At 37.3% G+C, this 14139-nt stretch overlaps 1 protein-coding gene across 1 annotated transcript in view; it reads left to right on the top strand.

Moving 5' to 3' along the window:
* The window catches only part of LOC140236213 (chaperone Ric-8A-like), a 40288-nt gene extending 26394 nt beyond the window's left edge, over positions 1–13894 (top strand). The window contains exons 6-15 of the mRNA XM_072316179.1: positions 818–946; positions 2473–2689; positions 3125–3219; positions 3922–4081; positions 5297–5413; positions 6525–6586; positions 7160–7242; positions 8500–8647; positions 9212–9331; positions 10696–13894. Coding sequence (XP_072172280.1) covers positions 818–946; positions 2473–2689; positions 3125–3219; positions 3922–4081; positions 5297–5413; positions 6525–6586; positions 7160–7242; positions 8500–8647; positions 9212–9331; positions 10696–10816 — 1252 coding nt within the window. The 3' untranslated portion in view covers positions 10817–13894. The remainder of the gene's footprint in view (positions 1–817; positions 947–2472; positions 2690–3124; positions 3220–3921; positions 4082–5296; positions 5414–6524; positions 6587–7159; positions 7243–8499; positions 8648–9211; positions 9332–10695) is intronic.
* Positions 13895–14139: the final 245 nt, after the last annotated feature.

The following is a 14139-nucleotide window of genomic DNA, read 5'->3' as shown; positions in this document are numbered from 1 at the left end:
GTTGTGAAGTTTATACTTTATATACAATAAAACATACCTATGTATTGTAGCAGTATGCTATCTTTGTTGTTTCAATCATTGTAAATAATATAATTATCATTATTGTTAATATTGTTATTATTGTGATGATGATGATTATTGTTGGTATTATTATTGCCATAATTATCACCATCATCATCAGTATTTTTATAATTATTGATATGTATTTATTTTAGCAGTCACACATATCCATGAACAGACATCAGAAGGCAGTGGCAGATCCAGGGGGGAGTGCACTGGGCGCGCCCCCTTTATTTTTTTGTTGAAACAAAAGAAATAAAAAGAAAATTGGGGAGGGGTGCCTGCACCCCCTTTAAGTTTGTAAAGGCGCCTGCTCTTTGCAGAATTTCTGGATCTGCCCATGGAAGGATTTATACAAAAATATAATATTACAGAAATTCTCAGCAACCCACCCCCTTCTTGGCAATGAAAAAGAACAAAAGCTGTGACTTTAGAGGTCTCCACCTTTGAGGGATTATTTCTGAAGGAGGGGAGATGGGGAGGGAGCATTAAACCTTGACTGAACCAACCTTGAGCACTGACACCCCCCCCCCCCAAAAAAAAAACCAAAAAACCAAAAAACAAAAAACACCAAAAATTGGCAGCCCCCAGCCTTGTCCTTTGACAGGTATGGCAGAACAGTTGTTTGCTGGATAATAGCTACATAGAGAAGGACTGAGAAAACCTGCGGTCTGACAGTTTGAATCTGCGTGATGTATGATAATGAATTGTTCTTGGAGGAATCTTTATTTGTTTCAAATCTGGCTCTATCTTGCAGTGAGAGTGCATGTGTACAGCAGATCATAGCTAGGACAAAAAACTACGGGGACAAGTCAGTAACGTGGGACATGATGTTCTATGACATGCGACTCCTCTTTCTCCTGACAGCATTAATACCTGATCTCAGGTGAGTTCCTCGCGGGTGGTGACTAACGGGATAAATACAAGAAACATTAGAGTCAGTTGGTACTACATTTTCAGCCTCTAGCTACTTACTTAGTGATATCAGTGCTTTTATATTTACAGTACCATGTATATGTACCAGCACATATCCGGGCAATTACCCCCAGAGGGCAATTACCCCCCCCCCCCCCCCCCGGCTAAATACTGGTTAGTGGTAAGGTTAGAGTGAAGATTAGGGTTAGGGTTAGGTTTAGGATTAGGATTAGGATTAGGATTAGGGCCAGGGGAAGGCTCCGGGGTAATTGCCCAGGGGGTCGCGCGATCGCCGCAAAATTTTGCCTAAACATAGAGCCGGATGTCAACTACAAGATTACATGGTCATACAAAAGAAAAATTTTGATTTTCTATTTTTAGTAAATTAATTATGCAAATTTACGCATGAAATAATATTTTCACCTATAACTCCATTAAAACGACTGAATGATTGCTAAATTTTTGTGTAAGAGTTCCTCAAGACACATTGAACAATTTTCTTGTAAAAAAATAGCACAATCAAAATCAGTTTCTTTTGTTTTTTATTGTTTTGTTAATTTCTTATGTATTTCATTGTTTTTTTACCTTTTGTTTTCTATTTTTTTTTTTTTTTGGCCAAAATTTGTTGCAGGTACTTTTTCAAGCTTATCTACATTAAAATTGATTAATTTCAATGGTCAAAAGTTGAAGTAATCTAATTTATATCAATTTAACCAAAAAACACAATTTGCATTGGATTTGTACACGATATTATGAATTTGAGCCATTTTCGGGTTGACATGCATAATATGCAAAACATTACGTAACTTCAGAACGGTGTACCCGGACATCGCAAATTTGATCTCAAAATATGCGGGAGACTTCAAAGAAAAAAGTCATGAAACGACGCGGCAAAATCTTTGCGCGTTGCGGAATCACGGCTCAAAATGTCGAGGGGGGGTCAAATTGACCCCCTCCCAGTTAGAACACGGTTAAAGGGTCAAAAGTCTTGGCCAAAGATCACTGAACTGTCACCAAAAAGACATTTTCCCACAATGACTTTACCTGGTGAAGTCCAATGGGAATGTAATTTGGTATGATGAATAGAAATAAATTGTAAGTATCTTTGTTGTCCAACGAGGATAAAACATCGGTCCTTAAGGTTAATGGTCATGATCAATGAACTTTTTGTAAATGAAGGGCCAGACATTTGGCAGAATTGTGATTACATGAGTGAGAAGATGGAATAATCCAAGCTGACATGTCTTACATTGTGCTCTTCAGAAATTGGGGATGGGAATGTTATGTTTTATTGACACATTTCTTAGAATTTCATCTCAATTTTCTTTTCCTTTTTTTAAGACAAGGTGGTTACATTTCTCAGTCTTCCACTCCCCCCTATCCTGCTTCCTTTATTCTTTCTTTATATTTAATCTGTCTTGTTTATCTTGACTTTCCATCTCTCATGACCATGAGAAGTTGTCATATTTTGTCTTGTACCATTGCATGCTTTACTAGAGCACAGGTAAGGAAGGATCACTCTGGCGTGGCCATTTTGACAGGTCTCCTAGAGACTCAGGTTCTCTGCAACATCACTGATAAAGAGAGCATAGGGACACTGGGGGCAGCAGACAAGCGTGAAGTCATCACTGTTGACCAGGCAAACCTTGCTTGTGAGATGCTAAAGGCCTTCTTCAATGTCATTGTCCATGTCAGGCTGGAAGAACTTGAAAAGGTGGGTCTGTGGAGCATCTCTTTGTTGGTTGAATTAAAAAATGAGACAGAATAACATCTTGGGAAGCATATTTTAGAAGAGAGTGAATGCAAACAGATATTGATACTCTACAGTGCATGTATTCCTTTGTGTTGCAAGAGAATATCTTTGGTTTTAGTTAGAAGGCTGTCATGAATATGTGCAAAATTTCCTTTCAATGATTTACTTGATAACTTTATGCCATTTCAGAGTAAGTTATGATTTGCTTCTGTAATTGTCGGGTGCCGTCAAACTTACCTATTTGTTTGATTTTTGGATGTATGTGTGATTTTTAAGTTTATACAACCAAGCCAGGTTATTGTCAGCCCACCAAATGAATAATACATAGATCAGTATCATAGTATGCAGTGTATTTAGTCATGCTGAATGAGTGCAAACACCTCATTCTCTCCACAGGATGATGAAAAGGTGTGGAAGCGTTTAGGGATTGTCTTTCGCGCCCTCCTCCTCTCTGAGTCAGAGAATGCTGAGAAGACAGAAGAATACCATAGGTGAGAGTATGTGACTTACCAAGTAGACTTTGGAAGTGAATGGGACAATGACATCAAGGCTCATCACTTCTTACCATGTATTGCTAGTGGTAATGTAATCTTTCTGGAAGTAAAGCTGATATGCATATCCTGGCATATCCATTCAAGAGATTACTGATATGTATTTTCTCATTTACACAGTGATAAAGAGAAAAAAAAAATTCAAGGAGTGTTTTCCTCTCAGTTTTCAGTCTAAGTATCTTCCATTCTTTCTGTATCACACAAATTATTTGCCTTGATTTGATTGCAGTTATTGATGTCAAAGGGGAGAGAATTATCTTCCAACCTTCAACAGATACTTTCCATAGGTCATGTACCCTCAGTTCGTGGAATTTGTGTTTAACAGGATTTTATTTTTATTTATTTTTTTTTTTTTTGGTAATCAGGAGGTGTGGAAACCAGGGAATCCTTTGCATTTCCAACAAGTCAACCAAGGTTAAAAAAAAGAACTGTTTTGATCAAGCAGAACAGTTTCTGGTTTCTTGCTTCTAACTTAAGAGGGCAACAGTTTATAGTGGTGAACTGTTCTGCTGTGCATTTCTTGAGAAAAGTACTCTTATGCTGACTACTCAATATCTATAGTCACTTCATGCGAATCATTATGTTTAAGCTGTCCTACTCATTTTTCTCTTATCTTCACATGAAACCACCTGGTCATCACAGCCACACGATTAACATGCTGACTTGCACATTACCCAAGGCCTGTGTAACTCAGCTCATTCCAGAACCCACAGGGGCTAGTGGAGGGGCAGCGGTATATCAAGGGCATAGCATGGACTTCATCACTGCCATCCTCAAATTTCTGGAAAAGAGAATAGACAAGGTAGAGTGGAGTTGAGGGATGTTTGCTTGGGGCTTATACCACACTCCTTCCTTTCCTCACATTGGTTTTAGAAGAACAAACAATATTTATACACATGGAGACTAAATTGAAAAATAGTGTAATTATGAATTGATGTTTAAATTGTACTTGTTTACATTTATGAACTCAGTAATTTTGTGGTAGATCAATTGCATTGGGTTGACCTGTTTTTGTTCATGAAATTGTTCCAAAAATCATTCAAAGTGAGGAGGAAAGGAATGTTGCAATGTAAAAGTGACTCTTTTCTTGCAAAATTAACCTATATTAGTAGTATACACGGCCAGCGCCGTGTTTTAAAAAGTGGGGGTGGGGGTGTGGATGGGGCCCAATTTATATTTCTGGTGCCCAATTTATATTTCTGGTGCCACTTCCGGATTTCATCAGCTAACAAGCAAAACAAAAACAAAAAAACCCTCTGGTACAACACAAAGTCTTAACCACCTTTTTTTTTTTTTTTGGTTTTTTTTTTTTTTTTTGGCCATTTCCGGGATATAAAAAAAAGGTTTGACCCCAAATGGTTAGAGCCTATGTATTCCTATATATTATGTTATAAAAAAAAAGGGGGGAGGGCAAGTTGCCCCGACCCTGGTATATAATGTAAGGAAATTTAATTTCTTATGCTTATAGTCATTATTTGTTGCTGTTTTTTTTTATGTTATTACATTTTTCACTGAGAGTGACCTAATGCAATACTGGTGTTATGTGTCTATAATGTTTCAGTGCAGGTTAAACAAAATACAACAAAAGTACCCCCCCCCCCCAAAAAAAAAACAAAAAACTATTTCGTCTGCATCTGTGTACAGAGAACCATGCATTGCACATAGTTAACCAGCGGAGGCTTTCTTTGTGTCCACTCTTTACTGCTGTTCTCAATCTGTAGTTTGCCTTAGATAAAAGATAATACAAGTTGCAATCCAACCTCAATTATCTGGCCATGTCAAAACTCAACGGACGTCTGGAAAAGTGATGTTTATTTTTCTTGTACAGTGTGAAATTTAGATTATGTTGGCTGTTTGGCCTGTCAATCAATCTCAATTTGATATTTACAATTAATAGTAAAACTCTGAAAGTGATTGTACAATACTTTGTAGAAAGTTTTGATTGTGATGAATACTCCATGAAAGTTTGTTCTAGAAGTCTTAGAGGGTTCTCTCTTGTCTATCTTCCATCCCACAGTGTACAGCCAAACATGCCAAGGACCAGTCACTGGTGGAGCAGCTGAACCCTAGCATCAGTGCTCTGTGTGTGTTGGCCAGGAGTAATCGCTTCATCAGGAAGCATCTCAAAGAAGTGGTCAGTAACTGAAGGAAGCCTTTGTGCTAGTGCTATCAGAGCTTTACTTTCCATCCACCCTCTAATGGTTTAAAGCACTCTATTCAACATATAGATGATATGGATAGAATTTACTTCATTTAGTCCAGACTAAAGATGAATGGTGGAGGGGCTTCTATAGAGTAAACTTCTCCAGTACATCTCTTGTTACTCAATTGGTGTGTCATTGCATCACTGCATTTTCTGTAATATATCCTGTTCTGCATTGTAGATATTCAGAAAAAATTTACACATTTTCCAGTGAATGGCTGTAATTATCCCTGAAGGAGCCTTTTACCTCCTGATGAGGAGATTATAATCAAGGCTGTCAGCCTATTAGGGCTTGTGCCAGATGGTACATTTCACGTGTTCAAGTCAAATTGTTTTTCCTGTAATATTCCCCCAAATTGCTATGTTATGATGTGACAATTACATTACTCTGCTTGACAGAGAAATAGCTTGAACTGCAAACACCATGCCTTAACAGACTCCATGAATTTGCATTGTCCCATGAAAATGCAAAAGTTACTGTATGGGCTGTTATTTTTGCGATTTTACACTGCGTCTATCGTAAGTGCACTATTGGCGTAGTGTATGGCAACGTTTTCTCATGTTGGTAAATTCAAGATACAACAGTGATTCGCAAAATTCATGAAAATGAAACCCTCGTGAAAATAAGAGCTTATACAGTATCCTTTTCCCAATGAAGTAATATTCATCATTGTGTGATCATATATATCCTCCAAAATCCAGTTGGAAAGTCTTTTCTGTAAGTACCCACTTACTGTGCCGTTTGAATGAAGATCTTTAGATTGTCTTTAACTAGATGTGAGAAGTATCATAAAAGTTATGCAAGATGGCTGTGAATGATATGATGATACGTCAATATATTGGAAGATACTATGTCAAATTGTATGTTTGATGACTTTCAATCAAGAACATGCACATGTACAATAGGAAAATAATTTAAAGAAATGACATGTATGCAAGATGTGATTATAATTTGTGACTATCTAGTGATGTGGATTTTTCTTTATTTAGTGATTTATAGTGTGTCCTCATTTATTTTCATGGATATGTACTACATTCATAGGTTTTACCACCTTTGCGAGATGCCACAAAGCTGCCAGAGGAAGGTGAATCACTCAGAAACAAGTACGTGTTTTCTCTCTCTCTCTTTGCTACATATTGATCTCAAGTCCTTTGTAAAGTTGGACAAGTCTCACCATTTAAATACTGATTTTTTTGTTGTTGTCTAGTTTCCTAATTTGATACCGTCATTCATTATTCTGAATTCAGTTGAATGATGATAGTAATGATAATGATGATGATGTGGCCTTATCTACCAAGTGTAGCCTCTCCAGTATTAGCACTGTTCACTCCCTAAAGTCTCTTCTACTCCTGTCACTGCCCCAACATTCTCAGCAACAAATTTAGTCACCTGCCTTAACCTGTTCCATACTGAATTCTGAAATCCCCATAGACTTGATATGCAGGCCACCAGGTTCCCGTATGGAATGGGTTAAGAGGAACATTATTAGTAAACACATCTTGCCTAAGGAGGAGAACACTGTACATGAGTCAGTGTCTAGAGCTTCGTCCAGCAAAACATACCACAGTCCCCCACTGTAGGATTTAAGCCATAAATGAAGATTGTCAATGAAATCTACTAAATGGTAGGGAGACATGTCAAGGTAAGCAACTTTTAATGCATACTTGCTTTTACAGGTTGGTCCGTCTGATGACAAATCCCTCTACTGATATCAAGGAGACTGTAGCAGACTTCATATTCATTCTGTGCAAAGAATCAGGTTTGTAACTGGCAGCTATGTGGAGTAGTTGTTTTGATTGTTTGTTTGCTTGTTTGCCTGTTTCCATGTTGTTCAGTTTGTCTTCTATGTGAGTTGTGCACTGAGGCTAGATCCATGGAATTCTGAGCAAGTCAGCTCACAATGAAGCATGATAAGTCTGTGGCCAATAAGAATTGGACAACATGTCATTCAAGTTTCAGAGTTTTTTTTTTTTTCTTCTTTAATAATTGCAGGGTTTTTAAATCTGTTATAGCCAAGATGATAAAACAAATGAATTGTGGTTGTATATGTAACATATCAGTACGGTAGATTCACTGGTGAGGCATGGCAGCACATAGAAAAAAAAAATCATTTTCTGTTTACCCTCATGGCCCTGTAAGATGAACTGGGTGCAGACTGTAGTAGTTAGGTAACACACTGGTAATCTTCAGTATGTCACCAATGATTGGACGGAGATATATAGCTTGCCTTGATAAATGATGGCAAGCACAGGAGTCAACTTGGTATCTGCCCATGACTTATTAGGGAGAGCTCCCACTTTTATTAGTAACGTTGATTTTGTTAAAGGCATGTTTATGTTTTATAGCAGGGAATGTCAGGAACCATTGTGCGTATCACATAAATATTGTGCCTGTTATTGTATGGGGAAAGCCCTTTTGAGAACTTATGTGAGAGGCAAACATAGTCATGATTCCTGCTAAACAACTCTCAATATGCTGTCAAACGTTTGTATGTAATACACTACATCAACATCCTATCGTCTTGATCAGAATACATGAACCAAGGTCAACTGTCAACTCTCAGTGGATAATCATTTGATGAGAATAGCATCATGACATTTGCCAGTATTCAGAAACACAAAGAAAAGCCAGGCATACTCTACTGAACTTTGCTCATACTGGCTTTTGTGACCAAATCACCACACAACTTCCAGCTATGTTACAAGTGCACGAAAAGGCAATGATTGAACTTGCTCCCAAGACCCAGTTGGCTCCCAGTGTACCAATTGCCATCAAAACATGTGTATGTTATGGTTATGTGGTTGAACTCTGAAGTCAGGAGGAATCAGAAAAGATGATGTTTTTGTATTTCTTGACAACGCCAAATTCAATCCTTAATTTAAGCACCCACTCAAGTATACTCTATCAAGATTAAACAGCAGTCTGAATGTTACTGCACATACACTGTCTGTGAATCCAATTGCCTACCTGACCTGTACATGACCTTTATATTCATATATGTGTATCTACTGTGTAGTTGATCGGCTAGTCAAGTACACTGGATATGGCAATGCAGCTGGGATGTTGGCTAGGAGAGGCTTGCTGGCTGGTGGGCGGGGTAACACTGATTACAGCGATGATGATGATGACAGTGACACTGAGGAGTACCGTGAAGTTCGAGATAGGTAAGTAACTCATTTCACTCTTCCAATAACTGCTATGAGAGGTGACAAAATCTTGTCTCACTTTCCCTTCCTTCAATTAATCAAGCAAAGGGGACGTCTTTGTACAAGATACAAAAATTATTGGCAGTAGGCCATGTTGCTAAAGATAGAAGTCTTAGAACACATGCTGATGGCTGATGGCTTTTCGGGCAAACATCTGTAGCACAGTGAACTGTTTTTGATGAAGTGATTAATTGATAATGAAGTGATTCGTTTCTGTGTTAGAAGAAATGAGAATATGCGTAACTCACTTCAAGTAAGCTGAAGGCCATACAATTTGTGGCTTTGTATGTTGAAAAGAAGAGATCTGTGATAATGCCAATTCTCACATTACTTAATGAATTGGAAATTAGAAAGCAATGACACAAAGGCCTTCGTACACTGGATGCCAGACTGCTTCTTCACACTGCACCATGTGTGGTAATCCTTGAAAAAAAATTGAAACGATCAGTTTGTATTATGATTATTATCTTGAAAAAAAAAATGAGATCCAAATTGTACCCCTTTCATCTTTTCCTCTCCCAGGATTAACCCAATCACAGGCCGAGTAGAGGAATTCAAACCAGACCCCATGGAGGGAATGTCTGAGGAACAAAAAGAATTTCATGCCCAGGAACTTGCAGCCATGATCACAAAGATGTCAAAGTGAGTCTTGTGGAATTGCTTGTGTCTAGTAGAAGTGTGTATGTGGCAGATAATTGTCCTTTCTCTCTGCGAGAGTAGCTATGTTCAATGTGTATGATACCTAGAACAGATATCCTCTTGCTGTCATTGTTGCAAAGATGCTCAGTAGAAAAAGAATATAAAACAAAGTGTGTAGTCCTTACTTTTTTTCTTTTCTTTTTTTTTTTTTGGGGGGGGGGAGGTGGTGACAGAGTACATGTTACTTTTTCAATTACGTTACGCATTGTAACGCGTGTGTGTGTTGATTTGTTTTCGAATCAGGGTATACCATATATGATGTCAGTTTTGTAGCTACTAGGTGTTACAAAAAACATTTCCCACTTTTGATCCTTAATAGTTCAAAAACTACGTATCAGATAACACTGACATTGGTATGAGCAATAGCTGAATAGTGTACAATTTTGTTGGCGGTAATTTAAGAATAAGAGCATAAATCAGTTTCGTTAAATTCAAGATTTATTTGCAAGTTAGGTTTCAGATTTTGCTCTGTTTTCGACCCTCTGTACAAAATTTTCATTTTGCACAGGTGTCAATTGGTGCGTATGAGAGTGTGTGTTTAGCACCCAGACAATGGTCCTTAACAATGGCCAGGATTGGAATGCTCTATTACATATTCATGAGAAATTCCACTATACAGTTAGTCTTTATTCATCCTGAAATGTAGTGTATGCAAGCACATGAAAACACCTGCTTACTTTTTCATGTGCATGCATTTTACCCTTTGCCATGAATTCAGACTAGTAGTGCCCTGGGCAATCCATCATGAATCATTAACAAAGCATTCATGTGCCTTGGAGCTAGAGACCAGAAATCCAGTCAGCAGAGCTCTGAAAAGGTGGTATTCGTAGTATTCATGTCTATTGTTCAGGGTCATTGTAAACACACACTCACACACACTTCATTGGTTCCTGTGTAAAGTTCAGTTTTGTACAAAGGGTTGAAATTTGACCAAAATCTGGAACTTAACTTTAAAATTAATCATGGATTTAATGAAACTGATTCATGCTCTCATATTCAAATCACCTCCAAATAAATTGTACACTATTCAGCTATTGCTCATATCAATGACAGCGCTATCTGATGTATAGTTTTCGAATTATTAAGGATCAAAAGTGGGAAATGTTTTTTGGAACACCTAGTATAAACTGATTTTTGTGCAGTGTTGAGTTGTCACTTTAAGTTACTTTTGAAGAGAACCAGTTTGTTTGGGCTTTTGTAAAATTCAGCAAAGGGATGTCCAGTATGTCTGGATGTCAGGATGTCTGTCAGGTGTTGTTTTCTCTGACCTTTCCCCTTTCTGCCTTTTTCTGTGTGCCTGTGAACAGTGAGGGGGTGATTACACCAATGGCTGTTGGACAAGATGGTCGCCTTGTCTCAATGGAGGAGATGCTACACCGGGCACAGATCAGTGACCACAGAGACACGGCAGCAGGCAATACTGACTAGGCCAGACTTCTTGGGTCAGCATCAATAACATCCCACCCCCAAGGAGGCAATGAGGCAGTACTCCCTATTCCATGTCTCCAAATACTGTATACGCCATATATTTGGCAGGGTTTTTATTTTTGTGAATTATGGGAATAGGGTGTTATTCACGAATTAGATAATATGCAAAAATATTACCTCTGATCCCATCATGATGCGACCTACACATGTACATTTCTTCAGCCATTGCTGTACTCCATGATCTCAAATTCAACCATTCGCTAGAATGTTGGAAAGTCCTGATTAGGAACAATTAGACTTCCTAAGTATATGGCGTATACAGTACTCCAAAGCTACATATTTTAATGTGACAGGAACTTGTAGGACTAGTCCGCGTACCTTTTTTTTTCCCAGATGAGGAATCACTCCTTGCAAAGTATTACAGGCAGTTGAGTCAGGTACAAACAGTTAGTTGTTCTGTTCTGTCACATTGACCAGAATACAAGCCCCAAGTCTAGATTATGTGAGACAGTTAAATAGAAAATGAAATGTTGCTTAAAGTTTTATTAGAAAATGTAAGTACTTTAAGCTGTCTGAAAGTCATATCTGCTCATAGCAAAATGCTGTGTTATTGTAGCACTAGGAAGGATTTATACAGACATATTAGATGATCACCAGGAAATAGCAAAAAGAAAACAGTAGATTGAATGGTTAGGGTTAATGTTCCACAAATGCTGTAAAATGCACTGATGGATTCAATGTATTATGTCATTAGCATTTAAGCTTGACAGTGTAAGTTTTTACAGACAGCCAAATTTGTCAAGGGCTGTGGGTGAAAAGCTCCTACTTCACTCTGACTGCACCAATCAAGGTTTGTTTTAATGTAATTATTTATAAAATGATATGTATAATTGTTGAGGGCGATAGGGTTTAATATCACATCCTGTTAATCACTGCTGATGCAGCAATGTTGTATGAAACATGACATAACAGGGCATGTGTACATGTATGCTAGTAGGTAGGACAAAACTTTATGGCAATCTGGTGATTAGCATTTAGGGCTAAATTCTGAATATCACAATTAGTCCTATAAACTGACAAATTACACTCTGGTATATTTGACATCTTCTTTAATGTTTGTAGACTATTGTTACATTACAGAATTTTTGCAAAATGTAATTTGATCAGTATTAGGCCAAAATATACTTGTGGTAAACATGGCATATTGGTTACCCATATGTTAGCCATCCGTCAAGATTATTAGATGTCAGATATTTCAACACATCTTGTAAGATAAAAAGTTTATCATCTGAAATATTGTCTTTTACACAAGCTCATTTTTATTTGATTTATCCATTTATTATCATTAATATTTATTTATTTTTTACACTGGGTAATACTACAGAGATTAGATATTAAAGGAGAGTTTATATATCCTTTGTTAAGCATAAGACTGCAAGTAAATTTTATTGTGATCTCTTGGTTGATACTCTCACAGAAATCAGAGTTTTATAATTAAAAGATTTGTCTTGAAGTGGTTTAAGAAAACATTTACATAATTTTCTCCATTATCAATGTCAGGATGTCATCCAAATAACTTGCTTCTAACTTTTCCCATGAACAGTTTCCACATTTTTTCAAGGCAGTATAACAATAAACAATACCAGATATCCATAGTCATCTTCGTCGAAAGGGAATCGAGGTGTGTGCCTGTAGATCAACTTATGTTTCACAACTTGCAATTTGATTTTCAGCAGGGTTTTTTTTTTTTCCTCTCTCTAGATTATAGTTATGGTGCCTCCATGAATTTCTACCAGAGACATATCTTTCAGATATGTGATGATTGGTATCTGTTTGAGCATGACTACTTCTTGCCTTCACAATAATTGGAACTAAACTTGATACAATTCAGAAGCATGGGATGATATTCAGTATTATCTAGTGCAGCTTGAAGCTGTGGTGACACAATGCCCTTGCAAGATTTTGTGGAGATCTATTGAAGGTACATGTATGAGGAGAAAATGGAAGAGAAACTGATTGGATAGGTCAAAATGAGTTAATTAAAATACTATGGGGCATATACACTTATGTCAGCACCATGAAGTTCAATTTCATAGTATCTGAACAATCAATGAGAATTGACACTGCCTTGATCAATGGCAATAAGCAAAATTTTTTTGTATTGATATACAACTGATATATTAAGGAAAAGTTCTCAATGACATGCTGCAGGAAAAAGAAGCAGTTGCTTACAACACCATAGTTTACATGTATTCATACAAAGTTAAAAATCTAATGTTCTCCATAATACACTTATCTATGATCTCTCTTACTACAAAGTGCATATACATAACCATGTGACGTCACTTTGTTTTCTTTTTCAGTGGTTTGAAATGATACATGAAACATTGTCTGAAAATTTCATGCCGCATGTTAGTTGCTCAACAGTTATTAGTTATAGGGGGCAGTGTGACAGGAAGTGAATTTCATGATCCATTCCCTGCCATGACATAGTGTGTATAGTGAATTTCTGGATTCATTCCTTGCCATAATATTCTGTGTATCCAGGTGTCATTTGTTCTTGTAGAGGAGGCTTTGTCTTTGTCAGTTTGAAGAAGAAGTTTCTTGTGCTCCTATCCAGTGCAGCATCCCATGTGTATCATAAGATTGTAATGGTTGTACACAAACTCATAGAGAATTGTTCATGTTGTACGGCATCATGTCAAACTGTGTACATTGTAATTCAATGTAGATTAATGCATCAGTTTCTAGAAGGGAAAGAATAATCATATGTCATGTGAGATTACTTGAAATGCTTTGCAATAGATTGTAATTATGGCCTTTTATTGTTGCGTGAACAATTGCTGTCTGTGAAACAGAGTAGTGTTAGTGATATATAGTGTGCTGCATGGCAATACATTGCTAAGCACCACTTCTTCTTCCAGGTCAAATATGTATTGGATCAACACTTTCCATGCATAAACAATACACTAATTAACAGTTCTTGATAGAACGGTGATAGTAGTCCCAATTGCATGGAGACTACAGGGTAGATTAAAAGATACCATTATGACCCAGGGCTCAAAGCTCTCATGGAGTTCTGAGAAACCACAAGAAGAGATGTTGCAAAGTTGCTTTGTTTCATGCTTACAGAAAGGAGTCCACACGAGGTTCCGACCTGAAAATTGCTGAAAGGCTGAAGTATGTTTTATCTTACTACCAGAAAAAGAAAAAAAAAAAAGAGTGAAACAAACTTTTAGCTCACCAAAAGGCAGGGCAAAAAGGCCTGTACGTGTGTCAATTGCAAAGATCTTCTCCAGATCCAGAAATAGTCCTACCAAGTT

The sequence above is a fragment of the Diadema setosum genome, chromosome 12 (assembly GCF_964275005.1).
Source record: "Diadema setosum chromosome 12, eeDiaSeto1, whole genome shotgun sequence".
Taxonomy (NCBI): domain Eukaryota; kingdom Metazoa; phylum Echinodermata; class Echinoidea; order Diadematoida; family Diadematidae; genus Diadema; species Diadema setosum.
This window is presented reverse-complemented; position numbering and strand designations above follow the sequence as displayed.